This window comes from Salvelinus alpinus, chromosome 11 (genome assembly GCF_045679555.1).
Source record: "Salvelinus alpinus chromosome 11, SLU_Salpinus.1, whole genome shotgun sequence".
In the NCBI taxonomy this organism is placed as follows: Eukaryota; Metazoa; Chordata; class Actinopteri; order Salmoniformes; family Salmonidae; genus Salvelinus; species Salvelinus alpinus.
Window position 1 is genome coordinate 52616434 of NC_092096.1, and position 21491 is coordinate 52637924.

The window sequence follows — 21491 nt, forward strand, 5'->3', positions numbered from 1 at the left end:
ACCTCAGAACCTGATAGTGATTTGCTGTTCTCTCTCCAGACGTAACTCCTGGACCCTCTACATCAGTCCTAGTAGGAGTGGTTGTGGGCCTGGTTGTTGCTGGTGTTCTACTGGCCATTTTCCTGGTACTGCTGTGTCGATATAAAAAAGCTGGAGGTGAGACTTTTATCAATTCACATTTATCTTTTTAGTTTATGTTTAGGAGAAAAATGTCTAATTACAAATGTTTAAAACAGTAACGAATTGATACAGTATAATATTATGCATTTCTCATTACAGGTTCCTGTTGCAACAGAATATTCTGGTGAGTACACCTGTCTTTCAACTTTTCATACAGTAAAATCTAATCTGTGTGTTTCATGACTATCTTTCTCCATGTAGGCCCCCCCAGCCCCAGAGGACCAACCTGGACCCCCAACAGGACCAAGGATCTATCCAGGGCCGGGCTCCTGATGCTGGGTATACACGTCTGCAATATGGTCAGTCTCTCATCCCAGACCACTGTCACTCTCCTCTCCGTAACCTCACATACTGACTTTTCACCATTCACTTTATATAGATGTTACCGTACTCTATGTCCCTAGGCAAGCTGAGGGAAAACCAACTTTTTAATCTTTCTCTCTCTCTTCTTTGACCAACAGGTGGCGCTAACATCTATGATACGATCACGCCCTCAGACAGTAATGACAATGGTACTGGGAAAGGGAAAGGGGGATACCTAGTCAGTTGTACAACTGAATACCTTCAAATGAAATGTGTCTTCTCCATTTAACCCAACCCCTCTGAATCAGAGATGTGCGGGGGGGCTGCCTTATTTGACATCCACGTCTTCGGCGCCTGGGGAACAGTGGGTTAACTGCCTTGCTCAGTTGCAGAATGACAGATTTTTCCCTTGTCAGCTCGGGGATTCGATCCAGCAACCTTTCGGTTACTGGCCCAGCAACCTTTCGGTTACTAAACACTAGGCTACCTGTATATTAAATTTAGCATGAATACAGTGTAGAGTTGTTGTTGCTGTTATTCTTCATATATTTAATATGACAAGCATACTAACAGTAAGTAGAGATATTAGTGTATTACCGGTATATTTCAGACGCTGGTGCTGCTACTGCTGGACCAAGTGATGTGATGTACGCCCAGATTCAACTCAAAAAGTTGGACAAGAAAAAGAAAAGTAACTCTCAACTGTCACAAATTCATACAAAATGCAGCAGTGTTTTTTACTCATCACATTTGATAAAAACATACAAATTTTCTCCACCTCATCAGGTCAAGATGGGGAACACCAGAGGTGAGAACCATTCTACAGGTTGGCAGTCAGTGAAATCTAAATGTGTGATTTTGGAGTTTCAAAAAAGATGCAGAATATTCAATAAGCTACTTCCTTAATTTGCTGACTGGAAATGTCAATTTCATCAGCAACCGGACCTGTTGATGTGACCTATGCTGAGGTTGACCATAAACAGAAGGCCAAAGCCAAGAAGAAGAAAGGTAAGACTGGACATCCCTCCATCAATATTCCCCCTATCATACCCTCACACCTCTGACCCCATATTGACTAGCTGCATAATATTCTGTAAATAACTGTTATATTATTCTGATGTTTTATCCTCACTCCTTACAGAAACATCAACCCCACCTGAGACAGATTCAGTCTATTCTCAACTGAAGCCAGTCACAGCCCCAGGTAAGACTAATAGCCATATGTGATTGATAATTAATATGATACTAAAAAAAATGTAATTGATTTATTTACCAACAAATATATTTATTTAAGGTTTAATAGTGTATTACTGTAACAGCTTTGTTTAATTATATGGTGTAATAATGATGGATCTTATCTGCAGCTACAGAAATTGTCTACTTGTTGTGTATTGAATTATATTGTTTTGTTTTAATGTATTAAAATGTATTATATTTGATTTGTTATGTCTGTCGTTCAGATGATAGAATAACATATGTATATGAATTTCCAAAATATTGTATTATTCAAGTATTATTCATGTTTTCTTCTAATGGCCTGTACTTTTACAATATCTTAGCATTGTACTTTCTTAATTAATAAACTGTCTTTTACCCACCAGATGGCATGAGTACTTTCTTACAGTAAATGGATATTGTCATCAACTTTTCCATACAACCTAATTTGGTCAAACCTCCTTTAAGCCTAGTATAGATATTATGCTCCACAATGTGTGATTTAAAGGGACATTCTGCTATTGCTAAATATATTTTTGGACTTAATCATATGTACCCATTGAATCTTGAAGAATATAACATAAATGCCCCATGACCAAAGTTCAAAAGCCGTACCCCATCAGCTGAAGACCCATTGAGATGTTCAGAACGACTTTAGGGGGAAAAGTGTGCCTGAAAAGAAAAGTTCTTCTCAGTTTAATGATGTGATATACTCTGCTGGAGTTCTGAGGAGCTGGTTAGTACTGGTACTTCCTCTCAAAAAGTGTTTCATGTCCCTCAGCCACACTGACCTATGAGAATGTGAAATAAGTCATGCAATCACTTCTGCAGGCATATGAAGCCAAGATGAAATTGCACAGACACTTGTGACATTTTTGCTCTCTCCCCCCTCTTTGTCTTTCTATCTCGCTGTCTCTGTCTCTATATCGTTCTGTCTTTCTCTCTTTAATCCCGAGCCCTCTATCTCCCTATTTCTCTGAAAGATTGAGTGGTCTGCTCATAAAGTAAGAAAGCTACCGGTATCTGTGAACACCATGGCCATTCAACCAGCAGCAGCTAGAAAACACAGGCTCCAAAACCACCACCAGACCGCAAACACACCCACACCTCATCGTCTAACGCTCAAGCTGAGTGAAGGGGTATTTTCAGAGAGCAACTATAGAATGTGACTTCCTTTTCAACTAACACACAGTAACAATTAAATAGAACAGCAGCCCTCAAAAGCAAGTCTCTTATCTTTCTTCACCTCTACTCTATCTTCTCTGTGTGTTTTGGTTAGTCAACTGCTAGCTACCAGTGACAGTGATAGATAAGGACATACAGCCAGAGGAAACAGTAAACGCCTTACAGAGATGTCTGGTGGTCCCATCTCCTGCTTCTCCAAACAGGGAATACTACTTCTCCTACTCTCCAACCTCCACTATGGTAAGTTCTGTAACTATTCTTATTTATTTCAACATTTTAAACACAGTAGAACCATCAACGAGGATGACACAAACAAGTTTAAAAACGTATCCCCATTGTGGTCCTCTTGAATATACAATAAAACAAAAATACAGTGTACACAAGATAACATGAAAACAAAATACATCTCAAATACATCTCATGAATAGAGAGGAACCCGTAAAAGGAATAAAATAGATTACCAAGTAACGTTCATTGAAACAATTATACTTGCACAGTTTTAAAGCATTTTGCACGTAAACCATTTCTTAAGATTTATCTTAAAACTCCCTAGTGTATTGATAGATTTTATATGGTTTGGTACACCATTCCATTCCTCTGCACCAGTGTTAAGGAAAGAGCTTTTTCCAGCCATGCTCCTATAGAGCTGTGGTCTCGTATTCGCAACACTGGCTCTGGTGTGATGCTATGAGAGTCTGTAATGACATTAAAATAACCAGACAGGTAACTGGGGGAAAGGTCATGTATCACTTTAAAAACCATCAACAGTTTAATCTGCACCATCACCAGATCAACTGGAAGCCAGTTCAGTTCCCTGAAATGATCAGGACCAACGTGTGTCCCTATGGCTGAGCTTGAATACAATTCTCATTAGTTTGTTTTGGGCCATTTGAAGTTTGTCCTTCAGATTTTTTGTTATGCCACTGAACCATGAGATACAAGCATAGTCATAGTGGCCCTGTATCAGAGATGTTGCCAGGGTCCTCATAGTCTCTCTATCCAGGAACTTGGCTACCTTTGCCAGGAACTTTGTCTTGGAGTGAACATTCCCAATGGCCTTCAGAGCCACAAGTTCACATGTCATGTGTTGGTCCAGTTCACATCCCAATGAATGTAACAGAGCATTTTTCCTTCACCGCTACACCATTAAACTTGACCGAGAAGTTGGAAGAGTTGTTCACTTTGTGTTTGGAACCAAACAGGATACATTCTGTTTTACCTAAATGGATAACCACTTACTGACTTCAGTCAGTTGGCTGCTTAGGGTCTTTTCAACGGCCTCCTTATTCTAATGTGAAACCAAGAGGGTAGAATCATCCCCAAACAGGATCTATTGCATGTGCTTGCTTGCATGATAAAGTAAGGAAAACCGTCAGCTTTCTCTAACTTCCTTGTTGGTTTTTACATGTTGTGTGTGTTGCCTGTAAGAATGCCTAGTCATCAGTGATTGGTTGGATATCTCGAAACGTTTTCTTTATTACTGTTTGATAACATTTACATAATACCTATATTCAGGAACATAACATGATGTACATATTCTGCAGTTTTGAATGAGTGCCGATGGTGTGGTTGGGACAGCAGCTGTTGCAGTGCTTCTAGAACGTAACAGATCTTACGACCCTGTGCGTAAAGGCTGTCATTCATTACATTTAAGGCGATATTGGACTGTATCAAATTATTGTTTCTATTACATAATATGATACATTGCAGGACTAGGATAACTGCAGTTATGTCTTAAATTCTTCAATGAACTGTAACTGTATTTAGTCTTAGTTCATGACTGACATTTTTTTTATAAGGGTTTATAAAACATTACGTCAGACTGATATGTAATTATAATGTTGCCCATGCAGTATATGATGTATTTCTGGTGAATAATTACACAGTAAACACAGTGGTATTTGTACTTGTGAGCTGAGGAGGGGTTATCAGATCCACCCCCACTTCTCTTTTCCTGTCATCTCATCCTGTTCTACAGTCACACTCAGATACATAAAGATATAAAGTGAAAATATGCTAAGTTCCACGTACAGCATAAATGAAACCTGGAAATGCGCTATATAAATCCAATCCATTATTATCTATTATTGATTAAGTAGGACTTTGCATTGTATTGTATTATTGTGTAGTTATTCATGTTGGCACACCGTCACAAGTATTACAGTCACACTGTAACATGTATTAGAGTGTAACAATGAGTAATTACAACACTTGCTACATCGTACTACATGAATAATTACAGTAATAAGATCATTGTAATATAGTGTGCAACCATTGACTGATGTCAGAATTTTTTATTTTTTATTTCAACTTTATAACGTATTTATTTGTGTGTTTCAGATGTGGGTGTTCCTCTGATCATCAACAAGAGAGTGGGGGACTGCGTGGAGCTGCTGGCAGGCACAGAGAGGAGACATTTCCAATCCTTGGAGTGGAAGTATATGGGAAAGGAAATTGTAGAATTCAACACAGAAGCCGTTTATTCACCTGCATCCCAGTTTGAGGGGAGACTAAAGATGAACACCAAAAACTTAATTTTAACAGTCAGAGAACTGACACTGCAAGACTCAGGGGATTTTCTACTTACAGGTGAAGGGGACAAAGGTCAGATTGACAGTAAAACCATCATTCTGAAGGTCCACGGTAGGCTGTTTTCATCTTTTTGCATCCTATTTTGATATCATTCTTATTTATATCCATAACCATGGCTGATGATCTTTAAACTACAACACAGGTTTTGTGGTTTCATACTGACCTTACTCACGATGCTTTGTTAAATATCATCATATTTTCAAGTCGTCTTTCTCCTGGTGGTATGGCTATGGTAGGGTTCATTTAGAAGAATGATTATGAGTCTCTATCTCTCTCCTGGTTGGTCAGATCCTATATCCAAGGTGGCGATCCAGACAGACATCAAGCTATTGGCCAACCACTCCTGTACGATACGGCTGGTGTGAAACGTGTCCTGCTACCCCAACCTCACCTATACCTGGGAGAGAGACAATGAGATCTACGGGGACGCCCAGCAGATTTACTTCTCTCTCTCACCAGCAGAGAGAAACATCAGTGTAAAGTGCAACGCCTCCAACCTGGTCAGTTGGAAAACTGCCTCTGCAACAGTAAAGTGTAGAAATGACACAACCACCCAAGGTACCTAGATATCATAATAATCCCTTACATACACTTTTCAGTGTGCTTATACGCTTATGTTGTCAAGTAGAATATGTAATGCATGTGATTACATTGGATGTATATGATATAGAGCCATTTAGTCTTTATCATATTGTATAGTCTAATCATGTATTTTGTAGAATATGTGACAGGACTGGTGTGGTATACCATCTACATCGGAGTATCAGTGGGAGGCGCTGTGGTGCTGATCCTCACTGCAGCTGTGGCAGTGTGCTACTGCAGGGTCCGAAGTTACGCAGGTATGTACTACTTAGGGGCCTCCACTATACTTAAGGTGACATTTCTGTTCTAGAAGTATTCTTCAGCTGATATGATTTTGGGGGGGATTTGCTAGAAATTAGAAAAAGAGTGATACCCCTAATTAATTCCTGGGTATGTTTGTTGATATCCTGTATAAAATGTTTCTGATTGGTTGATATTTTGTTCTTATAAAAATCACAGAAGATCTAACTGACAACACAATATATGCTGATGTTATGGACAACACAAGAAGTAGAGATGTAAGTATGCATTGCCGTTATTATGTATCTGAATGTGTGAAGCTGTATGTACTGTATTGTAATGGGCTGTATTTTGATTCCAGACAAGATCAAACAGTCAGGTAAACCCAATATCCATCTATGAGACTGTCAATGATCTGGTTATCCCAAGATTGAACAAGGTAAGATATAAATGGTCATAATGGTAAAATGTCTGTGATTGAATGGAAGACTATGTAGTCTACATTGAGAATAGTCTATACCTTTCTTGATGCTGAAACTGTTTCTTCTTGATTATCTGTCACATGTAGCCGCAGACTCTGTATGACAAGATTACATTTGGACTTCCAGAAGGCATCCTCCTCTCCCTACCAGAAAGTACTGTGAGCTGAACAGGATGTGGTCATAGGCTGGGCCTTCCATAGATATAGAACCCTCTGCATCCTCTGCATCTTACACGTTTATATTCTGTAGATAGGTCTAGATGTTAATGTTTAATTTCATCACAACCTACACTATTTGCTATATTTCCTTCTCCCTTTGATGATTCTCATATATACGGTATATCATAAGGCCTTATATCTTTCTTTGAAGGCCTAGATACAATTAGAAGATTCGGAAATGTGTAATAGGCAGTAGAAGGCGTGGTGAACAGATAGGCTCATGTGTAAAATGTATAATTTCTAGATTAAAGAAAATTGTTTTAGATACTAGTATGACATTGATTAGTGATGTTGATGTACTCTTTTGCATTAGGATTATGTTCTCGCCAGGCATCAATGAGGTTGTAATCAGAGAGTATACGCTGGAGAGCCTTGGTTGCGTGTTGATTGTAGATGGTCTAATTTGATTTGTCCGCATGTCCAAAATCGCATTAATGTCTGTCCCAATAACCAGATGGAATTCAGTTCATTCTAAAAAAAAATATGCTGTTCAGAGAATCAAAAATAATTATACCTTATTTGCATGCCTTGAGTGGTTTGCATTTAGAGTGAATTGTAATTAACACTCACGACTGTATTTGTTAGCAACAGAGGCATGATTGTTGTATTGAATGGTTTTCAGTACTGTAGCCTTCACCAAGTAAATGTCTAAGTGGATATGTTATCTTTAAAATTAAACTCATTATGACAACACATTACATATATCATAAAGCCCCTGAGGGCCTAGTTACACCCTAACACACTGGTCTGAAACTCCTGGTTTAGTCAAATTATGCCGGCTTGCAAAGGGATGTGTCATTTCTATTGGAATCCAGTCAAAGTTAGGATATCCAACAATTGAAACTTTCAGTCACACGCAACCTGCATTCAGAATGACTGACGGGGAAGAGAAGATTGATTATTGAGACTACCTAAATCATATAAACTGGAACAAACATATCAGTAATGTGTGAAATAAGTCCAACTACTAACAGATTGGATTCGTTTAGAAAAATGTATGTTATCTATGTTTGTGTAGCATAAGATTAATCAACCAGTCATAGTACATGCAAATACACAGGTATTGAAACAAACCATTCTGAAAATCAACCTGCAAGAGATCATGCTGGAATAATGATAATGATGATGATTGGTGTCGTTTTGAGTTGTTTTGAGCAAACATACATTTTTTTTTGTTCAAATACAACTGACTTCAAGCAGAGTTTGTTGACTAAAGACTAACACATTGGCTCAAATTCTTGTCCTTTTTAAGTCCACTCAACTTGCATAATAACGCTAATCAAACAATTGGTTAAGTTTGACTTTTTACAATGCACAGTGTATGAAATTAAAAGGCTGAGGAACTTCACATTAGGTCACTTGTTTGTCATAGTTGAGTGGTCATGGTTTTCTCTCTTCCTCTTTAGCAGTGTGGGTTTGTGAAGGAAGGCACTGTGTGAAGCTGCCGTTTCCCGCCGTGATCATAGAGAGACACATAGAGAATTGGTTGTAATCATATGCAAAAACCTGTGAAAACCTTGTTGCTGGGCTGATGAGTACACATGAAAAGTTGTGCAGGGATGTATGTCCTTGTCAGAGAGAAGAATGACATTGTTCTTGCAGCATACATTTTCTGTAGTTCACTTATTATTTCTTTTTTACATTCGATCTACCACTGTGATCACTACTTTCCTGGGTTATTACTTTGAACAGTTGACAGACTGTAACTCAAGAACATTTACATGCAGTTGACCTCCAAATAGCTACAACATAAACCAAATGATAAACATGCCATGATGTCAAACCTTTGACACCTCTCCTAGTGACATTAAAGATTGTACTGAACATGTCAACATGACCAGGTATGATAAATATAATATTGGCTTCACTTTTTGTACAACTATGTTTTATCCATTGAGTTTCTTTCTCTGATATATACTATAGTTCTCTCTTCCACCCACAGAAAGACCACAGTGTTGATGTGTCCATTTACTTTTACAGTAAGAGGAAGTTGTGTGGAGATGAACATGACATCAAATGCAATTTTTTCTGTTTCTCTTAATGCATCTGTACCTTTCTAATTCTGTCAAAGCCCCATTCGTGTCACAACCACAGGAACTGTGGTGGTCCGGAAGACTTGCCAAAGGCTTAGAATGGAGTTATGTGCAACTCTGCGATGATGATGATTAATGTACTTCTCTGTATTTTGAATATTGTTAGCTAACTACTTCCTTTATTGGACAAGAAAATGTTTCATTCATAGAATATGAAGTATGTCATATATGCACAATAAATGTGGCAACTGATGATGACGTTGTTTGGTTACACTGTGTTTTCTGACTGCAGAGAAATGGAGTTGTTGGTCACTACAGCTTTTAATCAGGTTGTAGCATGAGCCTGAGAAGCATATAATATAAACTAATATGATGACATAGAGAGAGGAAGGAATAAGGGGACAGACCCAGTAGACTGAGGGGTTATGTTGTTGCTATGTGACCAATCACATCGTTTCTATATTGTGTTCCACAAGAATGTGGAGTAGTTACAGGTCTGTCCTGAAGGGGGCGATAAGAAACCCCAGATGTTTACCTTGTTTCTTCACACAGTGTCTCAAACTCTACACACTACAAGGTAAATACAACTAAGGTTAGTTGTCTAGGCTTGCCAACTGACAACTTAGCAACGGTTTGAGGGGAGGCCAACACTATCTATCTATCTTTTATTTATTGAGGTTAGAAGCCCAAAATAGCTGATATGAAAACCACACCACAAATATAAGTTTAAAAAATAATTTTGTTCAATCAGTTAAACAAAGCATATTAATTATAAGTGTAGATAATATATTCAGTAAACAAAAAAAAACATATTTGATTATATGTGGGTACATGTGTCTGTGTGTGTGAGTGAGAGTTAGGCTACATGAAGGGGATTATTGGGGAGTTTGGTTCATCAGGCTGACCCCAAATCTTCGCTTGAAGTTATTGAGGGATGATGAGGTTTTGACAATGTGAAGATAAGAATTCCAGAGTTTGGTACCTCTGTATCTGATAGAAGCTGCAGTGTGACTTATCAGACTTCACAGGCTGGACTTACCACTGGTTAATAAATAAAGAACAAATTTCAGGTCAGACCAGTAAAACCACCACCATCTCTCTCTCTGACCAGGCTGGTCAGAACCAGTGCGAGTGGACAAGGACAAGACCGACCCAAAATTCATATCTCATTTTATCTATCCACATCAATGTCACTGGTGAGTTCATTATTTATCTTCAATCACTATCTGGACTTTCTGAATTCTGAGCCAAGGAGGGTTAAGAACTAGTGTATCTATCATTTCCTATACAACATGTATTTTTTGTAATGTTTATGAATAGTTATTTGGTCAGAATATGTGAGTGTCAGAAAAATATCCGGACGTTGTGGGAAAAAGATGCTACGTTAGCACAATGTATAACCACTGATTTCAGCTCTAAATATGCACATTTTCGAACAAAACATAAGTGTATGTATAACCTGATGTTATAGGACTGTCATCTGATGAAGCTTATCAAGGTTAGTCAAAAATTATATATCTTTTGCTGGTTTGTTACGATGTAACATGTATGTATTTTTCAGAAATGTTTTATGATGAGTATTTAGGTATTTGACGTTGGTGTCTGTAATTACTCTGGCTGCTTCGGTGTTATTTCTGACGGTAGCTGTGATGGTAGCTGCAATGTAAAAATGATGTATAGCTCAAATATGCAAATTTTTCGAACAAAACATAGATTTATTGAATAACATGTTATAAGACTGTCATCTGATGAAGTTGTTTCTTGGTTAGTTTGGTTGGTTCTTGGTTAGTTAGGTTGGTTTTGTGCATGCTACCTGTGCTGTGAAAAATGTCTGTCCTTTTTTGTATTTGGTGGTGAGCTAACATAAATATACGTGGTGTTTTCGCTGTAAAACATTTTAAAAATCGGACATGTTGGCTGGATTCACAAGATGTTTATCTTTCATATGCTGTATTGGACTTGTTAAAACTTCTCACGAGTCACCAACCCTGATCCGGTAGCACCCCCCACCCCCCACCCCACTGAGTAGCATAGCTAGCATAGCGTCACAAGTAACTTGTAGCATCTAAATATCATTAAATCACAAGTCTAAGACACCAGATGAAAGATACAGGTCTTGTGAATAAAGCCACCATTTCAGATTTTTAAAATGTTTTACAGGGAAGACACAATATGTAAATCTATTAGCTAACCACGTTAGCAAAGGACACGATATTTTTACTCCCAACAGCTTTTTCCTGCGTCAGTAGCTATCACTAATTCGACGAAATAAAAATATATATAGCCACTAACCAAGAAACAACTTCATAAGATGACAGTCTGATAACATATTTATGGTATAGCATAGTTTTTTTTTTTTAAATGTGCATTTTTCAGGTATAAATCACAGTTCTACATTGCAGCTGCAATCTGAAAAGGTGCCGACCAAGCCAGAACAATTACAGAGACCAACGTCATATAACTAATTACTCATTTTAAAACATTTCAGAAAAATACACAGCGTACAGATATTGAAAGCCCAACATCTGGTGAATCCAAACAATATAAAACATTTAATAAATCTGAAATAACGAAAACAAAATGTAGCGCTAAATTAGCATAGCTATACCAGGCAGATTCGGCTGGGCGCCCACGGCAAGTTCACATGCAAAACAGATATGATATAACATCGTAAATTGGGTCTTACTATGGCTGATCTTTCATCAGAATGTTGATCAAAGTGTCCTTTGTCAAGATGAGTCGTTGGTTCCGTTCAGACATGTTCCTTTCCCACTCCATTTAGCACAGGTACCGGTCGAGTGGCACGGATTTCTCAAACGATACTAAAATCAGACAACGGAACACCGCAAAACTCCCGGAAAAATTCAAATAATCTGATTAAACTATATTGAAAAAACATACATTACGATGATATGGTCACATGTATCAAACAAAATTCGACACGGAGATAGTTTTCATACATAACGCCAGCAAAACAGTACACAATCGCAGCTCCAATTCGAGCGATTCAGTAAACCGGAAGTTGTCGGTCACGCCAAAGAAATGGCTCCTATTTCACGTCAGTCCCAGATAAACAAAGAATTTCTCCTCTGACGTCCTCTTGACAACCAGAGGAAGGCGAATGAAGTGTGTTTCTGGTCATAGGGGGCACGACCATATATAGGCAGAGCTTTGAAGCCAGCATAACACATCTTGATTTTATGTTCTTGGTCATGGAAAGTGCTGTGAAATGACTTCTGTATCACTCAGAGACAAAATTGAAACGGTTTTAGAAACTAGAGATTGTTTTCTTTCCAATGGTATTATTTATATGCATATAGTAAGAGCAATAATTGAATAAGAGGCAGTTTAACTTCTCACGAGTCAGCAACCCTGATCCGGTAGCACCCCCCAACTCACCCCACTGATTAGCACAGATAGCATAGCGTCACAAGTAACTTGTAGCATCTAAATATCATTAAATCACAAGTCCAAGACACCAGATGAAAGATACAGGTCTTGTGAATAAAGCCACCATTTCAGATTTTTAAAATGTTTTACAGGGAAGACAGAATATGTAAATCTATTAGCTAACCACGTTAGCGGAGGACACGATATTTTTACCAGGCAGATTCGGCTAGGCGCCCACGTCCAGTTCACATGCACAACAGATATGATATAAAATCGTAAATTGGGTCTTACTATGGCTGATCTTTCATCAGAATGTTGATCAAAGTGTCCTTTGTCAAGATGAGTCGTTGGTTCCGTTCAGAAATGTTCTTTTCCCACTGCATTTAGCACAGGTACCGGCCGAGTGGCACGAATTTCTCAAACGTAAATACAATCCGACAACGGTACACCGAAAAACTCCCGGAAAAATTCAAATAATCTGATTAAACTATATTGAAAAAACATACATTACGATGATATGGTCACATGTATCAAACAAAATTCGACACGGAGATAGTTTGCATACATAACGCCAGCAAAACAGTACACCAACGCAGCTCAAATTCGAGCGATTCAGTAAACCGGAAGTTGTCGGTCACGCCAAAGAATTGGGTCCTATTTCACGTCAGTCCCAGATAAACAAAGAATTTCTCCTCTGACGTCATCTTGACAACCAGAGGAAGGAGAACGAGGTGTGTTTCTGGTCATAGGGGGCACGACCATATATAGGCAGAGCTTTGAAGCCAGCATAACACATCTTGATTTTATGTTCTTGGTCATGGAAAGTGCTGTTGAATGACTTCTGTATCACTCAGAGACAAAATTGAAACGGATTTAGAAACTAGAGATTGTCTTCTTTCCAATGGTATGATTCATATGCATATAGTAAGAGCAATGATTGAATAAGAGGCAGTTTAATCTGTAGAGCAAATTATGCTAAAGCGAAAATATTACCTCCAGTATTCTCAAGAGGTTAATCTGTAGAGCAAATTATGCTAATGCAAAAATAGCACCCCCTGTATTCTCAAGAGGTTTTAATGTGTGAAAGTTAAATATTTATAAAATAATATATTTTGAATTTCGCGCCCTGCACTTGAAGTGGCTGTTGTCATATTGTGCCCGGCTTCGGGCTTGCAGCCCAAAGAAGTTAACGAAGCGTTTGACCTTTTTCTTCGCAACCTTTGTATCAGAGTTTATAGACAAAGCCCGTGGGCTTGTTTCTTGGTCAATCGGGCCCTGGATAGGGTCTCGAGTGAAAGCAGGAGGGATTTGAATTTTAACGTCCTTGCTATGGGTGTTAATTCCTGCGGACCTGGAGTCCGGTAATTCCCTGTCTAGTCCTTGTGACTTATCTTTTACCCTTTTCTCAAATGTTTCTCGCTTTAGTTCTTCACGTAGTGGAACTTCTGGAGAACATTGGTCTACGTTTTGATCATCCTTCAACCCTTTGTTACCCTTGTGCTCTGACACTTTGTGTGGGTTGGGTGCAGGAACGTAGTGAACAGGTCGATTGTAGCGGTAGTCGTTTTGATGGCGACGTACTTTACAGTTATTTCGACCGCGAAGGTTATTGGAATCATGGTTTCGTGGTAGAAACTGTTGTTGTGCGTCATCTCTTAACGCTCCAATACCTGATAATGCACCCTCTGACTGGAGCGAGTGCTCCTGGTCAAACTTCAAAACCGAGTGGTCAGGGCTCTTGGCGTTGCGAGCTTTTGATGCCTCAAAAGCTGTGCTTGCAAGCTCTCTGAGTTGTAAGATAGGCAAGCCAATGTGGGCTGCAGTGCCCAAGTAGGTTATGAAGGTGGGATACATGTTCGACAGGAACATTTGTTTAAATGGTAACAGGTCTTCCATGCCTGTTTCAGTGAGTAGGCCAAAGTAAGCTGAACGAAGCCTATGATAGTAAGCTTGTGGGTGTTCATTCCGAGCTTGTTTGACCATGTTAGCCAGTGAGCTATCGTGTTTGCGAGTTGCAGAACCACTGAATTCTAATTTCAAAGCTGTGGCAAGTTTAGCGTAGTCATTTAGCACGTGTTGCTCTTGTAGGCGAATTAACCTTGTCACGTGTCTATTCGACGTTCGCTTCAACAGGTAAACCCTGTCAGAACCCGTAGCGTTCGGGTAGCCATCCAACGCGTCCTCTATGTCAGCTAGGAACGTCTCAGTATCGTTTGGCTGACCTGGAACGGGGTCAAAGGTGGGGAAATACTTGACGAGTTTGTCAAGGTATTCCGCGTCAAGCGGGCGGAGAGGGTGGGCTTTATCCTGTGGGGAAAGTGGGGCCAAAAGGCCAAGAGGAGAAGCCACGCTTTGGCTTTGTTGTCCAAGAGGCGCCATATTACTCAGTGCCGAATGGCCAAGCGGAGAAGACTGGGGGACACCTGACGGAGGCAATGTCTGAAACCTATCGTCTTCACTCCTTTGAGTACCGGGCTCCGGTTGCTTGGATTGATAGTCACGCTGTAGAGCGTGACCCTTCTGGACTTCCTCCAGATGGTACCTAAGGGTGGTATTCTGCTGCATTGCAGAGTCCACTTGAGCGCTTAGAGTACTGATTTTGGACACGTGAGTGTCGCACTTCCTCTTTTCAGTCTCAAACTTATCTGTCATGGCTTGCAGATAGATGTCTTGAGTACGGAGCGAGAGATTCAGTGATGAGATTTCTTCCGCTTGCTTAGAAATCAAGATTTCCATCTTCATCACCTGAGTTCTCTCATCATTCATTTGGTCAGCGACTTCAATGAGTTCTGCTGATTTGTCATCCAACTTCGTCATTGTGTTCATAAACTGATCGTCTTTGGTCTGCAGAATTTTGAGTAGAGCCGTGTTACTCTGAATAACGTTCAACAAAACTGCCTGCATGTTATCAAATTGCGCGCTCCTATTTGTAGATAACTCAACAGATTTATCTAGTTTGGAGTGGACCACCTCGTATTTAGTTTTGGCTAAATCGAGTTGTTCCTGGAGACGACGATTTTGTTGAAGAGTTTGTGCTCGTTCATCGTCATAAGTATTTGCAATTACTTTCAATTGTTCAGATTTCAAACGCAGTTCCTCGACTAGCAGAATGTTTTCATTTCCTGCTTTTGTCAATAGTTGCTCAGTTCTCTCCACCTGTACCCCCATGACTGGCACGTGCTTCAGCTGTGCACGGTGGTATTGAACCGATGCCACATTTTTATGGCGATACATCAGTGCAAAAGTGGGGAGAACCGTCACAAAGCCTGTGTTTGATGGTTGATTTTGGAGAGCGTTCGCAATTTCGGCTGTTTTTTCACTAATGGCATAATTAGGGTTGGTATCGCTGCTGAGGTCAGAGATCAATCCTTTTATGGGTGGAGGTTCACTACTTAGCGGAGGAGTGGTGACCACCTCCTTTGATAGCTTGCACATTATTAGAAAAAGTTAGAGGAAAAATGTTCCCTAAATGTATTCAAAGTTTGGGTTTGGACTTCATTGGAAGCTGCAGAGACAAGTTTAATCTATTTATAGATGTTGACGAACTACCAGTACTGTACCAGTAATGTGGAAGTTGGACGTGAATGAATTTACAAAAGCAAATTGAATTAATTAATCAATGCCAATGATTAATCCTACCTGTGTAGGCTATCTGGGTATTAAACTTTAATTAACATGAGATGTGGCTTCATCTAGGTTAATATGAGAAGTTTAACCTTTTGTCAATAGGGGGAGCTGTTAGCACTATTTATTTTTTTACATTTCCAAATTAAACTGCCTCGTACTCAATTCTTGCTCGTACAATATGCATATTATTATTACTATTGGATGGAAAACAATCACTAGTTTCTAAAACCGTTTGAATTATGTCTGTGGGTGAACCAGAACTCTTTCTACAGCGAAAATCATGACAGGACATGCGAAGGTCTGAAAACTAGGCTCTGTTCTGAGATCAGTTTAAAACTCTGTATGTGCCCTATGGGTCGAAATGAACTGCACCCGCCTTCCCCTGGATGTTAGTAACCAATGAGAAGTGGAATGGAGTCTCTACGTATTTCTCAGAGTTTATAAAACGCCATGGAGTGACATGTCCGTTCTTTTGGACGCTCCTCAAGACGCAAGAGAGGACATCAGAATGGCATGCTCAAAAGCTCTCGTTATCGGGCTAAGATATATCCGTCTGTGATTTAATTCGATATAGGTGTTAGAAACATCATAACGAAGTTATTTTAAACCGATTTATATCAGTTTATGCGAGTATATTGCTATTTTCGGAATTTTCGTAGAATTGCGCTTTGAGGATTTGGACATGTGTGTGCCACGTAGCTATTGTTAGCTGCTAGTTCCGAAGTTGAAGAGGACGTTTTACAACAAAGCAACGATTCTTTTGGACAAAGGACACCTTGCCCAAGATACTGATGGAAGCTCGTCCAAAAGTAAGAGCTATTTATGATTTTATTCCGTATTTATGTGGAAAAATGTAAACGCATTTGCCGGCCATTGTTGCGGCACTAGTCTGGCTGTAACGCACACTGTATGTCTAGTAACGTTAATTTTAAAAATCTAACTCAGCGGTTGCATTAATAACTAATGCATCTTTCATTAGCTGTCCAACCTGTATTTTTTTAGTCAATCTAATCGATAAATAATCGTAAACTTAGGTGCCTTTCCAAGATGGCGCCGGCCAGAATGCATGCCATGTTTTGACAGATTACATTGCATAACCACGATTTGTGATGCTAAATATGCACATTTTCGAACAAACTCTATATGCATTGTGTAATATGATGTTACAGGACTGTCATCTGAAGAATTCTGAGAAGGTTAGTGAAAAAATTAATATATTTTGGTGGTGATAACGTTATCGCTCTTTTTGCCTTGAATCAATGCTGGGGTGATGTTAGCTCATGTGGTATGCTAATATAACGATATATTGTGTTTTCGCTGTAAAACACTTAGAAAATCTGAAATATTGTCTGGATTCACAAGATCTGTGTCTTTCAATTGCTGTACGCTGTGTATTTTTAAGAAATGTTTTATGATGAGTAATTAGGTAATACACGTTGCTCTCTGTAGTTATTCTAGTCGCTTTGGTGAGTTTTGTGATAGTGGCTGCAATGGTAAACTATGATTTATACCTGAAAAATGCACATTTTTCTAAAAAAACATATGCTATACCATAAATATGTTATCAGACTGTCATCTTATGAAGTTTTTTCTTGGTTAGTGGCTATATATATATATATATCTTTATTTAGTCGAATTAGTGATAGCTACTGATGGAGTAAAAAACTGGTGGAGTAAAAAAAGTGGTGTCTTTTGCTAACGTGGTTAGCTAATAGATTTACATATTGTGTCTTCCCTGTAAAACATTTTAAAAATCAGAAATGATGGCTGGATTCACAAGAAGTGTATCTTTCATCTGGTGTCTTGGACTTGTGATTTAATGATATTTAGATGCTAGTATTTACTTGTGACGCTATGCTAGGCTATGCTAGTCAGCTTTTTTACTGTGGGGGGTGCTCCCGGATCCGGGTTTGGGAGGAACTAGAAGTTAAAAGTGTCTCATTTTATTGGAAGAACATTAAATTATGTTCAACAATTTAACTTATTAAATTGAATGAGACGATAATCCATAAAATCTCTGTTGATTGGATATCATAAGTGTAAACAGTAGACCAAATGTTGGGCACATTCAACACTGTGGCACTTCTTCCTAAGGCCGAAACCACATGGGATTCCCGCTGGGGCGGGGCTTCTGTCAGTACTGGATTACTGAATTGGTTTTGAAAAACCCAAATTTTACTGATTGATCAATTTAATGATAAATCAAACCTGTATAGGCAATTTGTGAATTAAACTTTAATTAACCTGAGAAGTTGCTACATCTAGATTAGTTTGGAAAAAGTTGTCTTATTTAGAGAACTCAACAATTTGGATATTATTTAAAATATCCATTTCAGAATGTAAATGGCCAGATTTACACTTATTAGTTCAACTGGATAAGACATTGATATTCGTCTGGATATCATAAGTAATGACTTGAGTGTGACCTGAATAATTCTTCATGAACGAATATACTGGGCACACTTCAGCGGTCACTGATTTCACACGCTGAAATAAAACGGAACTACCCGGTGCGGGATTTCCGTTCCGCGAGGCGGAGGAATTTCAGCGTGGCACCAGAAAAAAATGCTATTTTCCCTTGTTAGCTTTAGCACCTCGTGCCACCTCGTAACAGTACCATGTAGGATTCCCTTGGCAGGGAAAAGGTTTTACTTATAACGTATTATGTTCAAACCCTTTTCGGCGTTTTTTGACGATGTTTTAACCGGAACCGCGGCAAACACGAAATGCACCGTGGTCTCCTCGCGTTGAATCGCGCGAGAGAGAGATATAATTATCGCTGGTCGAGCTATATCTCCTGAATTTCAATCGGCTGGCTCTTTGTCCTCGCTCGAGAAATGAATAATGACCTCGCCTACCCGCGTATGAAACGCGCCAGGCAGAAATAGCCCTGCGTTTGGCCAAACGCTCTATTTCTCAGATTTCTATATTTAGCTTTCTCAGCCTCTTACAAGAAATGTATTCGCTTACGTTATCCACTGACTGCGTCAGAGAACAACGCGGGGCGGGGGAATCTTCAGCATACACAACCAACAATGCTTGTCTATCACTCCAAAAAAGTGTATAATAAACTTGGTATATTATGGAATCTGCTTTTCAATTTTATACAGGCTGAATCAAAATGAAAGCGTCATTCTATCTTAGATTCCACGCAGGGGGCTCCATTATGTCGTGTCTTTGGCTATGCCAGATTAATTGCTATGACATGCTATTCTATAAAATAATTTCTCCGTAATTAATATTACCTGATTGAACTAATCATGTAAATATTAATTAACTAGAGAGGGACACCACAAAATAATATTTATAGAGCTGTTATCTTCCGAATAAACTCTTAAAGATTTAGTAATATTTTACATCCATAGCAGTCACCTTAATCGTCATTTTATTCAGTCTCATCTGAAAGTGGTAAATCCTTGTTATCTGCAAGAATCCTGGCTAACAAGTTGAATCAGCAATACAAAATTGGGTTTAATTATTTATTTACTAAATACCTAACTAATCCCACAGAATCACACATTTACAATTAAATCATATAACTTGATTACAAAGTGCCGTCATACAGAAAAACGTCCCTAGCGGGCGGAATAGATATGACAGCTTGTTACACAAAGAAAAGGGGCGGGATTTTAGTGAAAGAGCAGGAGACTGGAACAGAGGCGAAGCTGTGCTATCGTAAATACAGTATCTTATGCATTCTAAATTACCGCCCATTTGAAGAAGGAAAATGCAATAAATATTTACTCTGAGCTGCGCTTCAGTAGGTTGGTGGTAGATGGACCGTGTCGCGTCCTCTGTCCTTTGAAGAATGTCTCTGGTGCCTTACTGGATACGTTGGAGTAGCGTTGTGTGTAGTAGACGGGATACTCGGACTGTCCTTCCTAACCTACGTTTGTAGCAGCTGTTGCTAACTCAACGGCTAGGAGATATCACTTCTGTAGTGAATACGAGTTCAAAGTTCATACCATTCACAATCAAAGTCCATGCTGCTGTTGGCTTAGTTCTGTAGTTATTATCTGAACCATTCTGACACCGGATCGTCATCCTAGCGTCCCCGGAACAGAAAGTTATATTTTTGTCAATGGCTTTTATAGTGGAGGGAGAGGGGTGTGTCTGAAAAGTCTATTACCCATGTCTCTTCACAGGGGCGGGCCCCTAGTTGAGCAGAAGCCCAAACTTATGAAAACACAAATCTCTCATTTGGAAGCTAAAATTAAATTTAATCTCTTCACAAATAATTTCATATTCAAACATTTGAATTAAACAACAATTCCATGTGAATCCGATACCTCTGACGTTTAGACTTTCCACAGTAGAGTTTATGTCACTCTATCATTGATGAGAATGTGTCAGAGGGCAACCGAACCGACATAATATACCTTAAGTACCACCGCATATGTTCAGTTGGTCGGATTACCAGAATATAGTTCATTCCCCCCCACTTTCTGATGTCCCCAGAATCTCTATGTTAACCAAGGGGCTTTCTTATGTCACATCAGTAGGGAAGAGAAAAAGGGGGAAAGAGGTATTTATGACTGTCATAAACCTACCCCCACTGCCAACGTCATGACATAAGATATAAATGGTCATAATGGTAGAATGTCTGTGGTTAAAAGGAAGACTATGTAGTCTACTTTGAGAATAGTCTATACCTTTCTTGATGCTGAAACAGTTTCTTCTTGATTATCTGTCACATGTAGCCACAGACTCTGTATGACAAGGTTACATTTGGACTTCCAGAAGGCATCCTCCTCTCCCTACCAGAAAGTACTGTGAGATGAACAGGATGTTGTCATAGGCTGGGCCTACCATAGAAATAGAACCCTCTGCATCCTCTGCATCTTACACGTTTATATTCTGTAGATAGGCCTAGATGTTCCTGTTTAATTTCATCACAACCTACACTATTTGCTTTATTTCCTTCTCTCTTTGATGATTCTCATATATACAGTATGTCATAAGGCCTTATTGTCACGCCCTGACCTTAGAGATCCTTATTATTCTCTATGTTTGGTTAGGTCAGGGTGTGACTCGGTTGGGAAACTCTATGTTTTCTATTTCTTTGTGTTTTTGGCTGAGTATGGTTCCCAATCAGAGGCAGCTGTCTATCGTTGTCTCTGATTGGGGATCATATATAAGTTGTGATTTTTCCGTTTGGGTTGTGTGGGGTGTTATTTTCTGTTTAGTGTCTGTGCCTGACGGAACTGTTCGATTCGTTTTTTTAAATTTGTTATTTTTGTTATTTTTGTTTCCACGCTGCGCTTTGGTCCAATCTTCCTTCCACCGACGACGAACGTTACACTTATACCTTTCTTTGAAGGTCTAGATACAATTAGAAGATTCGGAAATGTGTAATAGGCAGTAGAAGGCGTGGTGATCAGACAAGCTCATATGTCGAATTTCTATTTTCTAGATTAAAGAAATTTGATTTAGATTCTAGTATG

General features: G+C 39.1%; 1 protein-coding gene and 1 pseudogene across 1 annotated transcript in view; both read left to right on the forward strand.

Annotated features, from left to right (window-relative positions):
* Positions 1–9288, forward strand: part of LOC139534900 (SLAM family member 8-like) — a 116766-nt gene extending 107478 nt beyond the window's left edge. Inside the window, exons 6-7 of the mRNA XM_071334435.1 lie at positions 6659–6736; positions 6866–9288. Coding sequence (XP_071190536.1) covers positions 6659–6736; positions 6866–6946 — 159 coding nt within the window. The 3' untranslated portion in view covers positions 6947–9288. The remainder of the gene's footprint in view (positions 1–6658; positions 6737–6865) is intronic.
* On the forward strand, positions 2836–6647 carry LOC139534903 (SLAM family member 8-like; annotated as a pseudogene).
* Positions 9289–21491: the final 12203 nt, after the last annotated feature.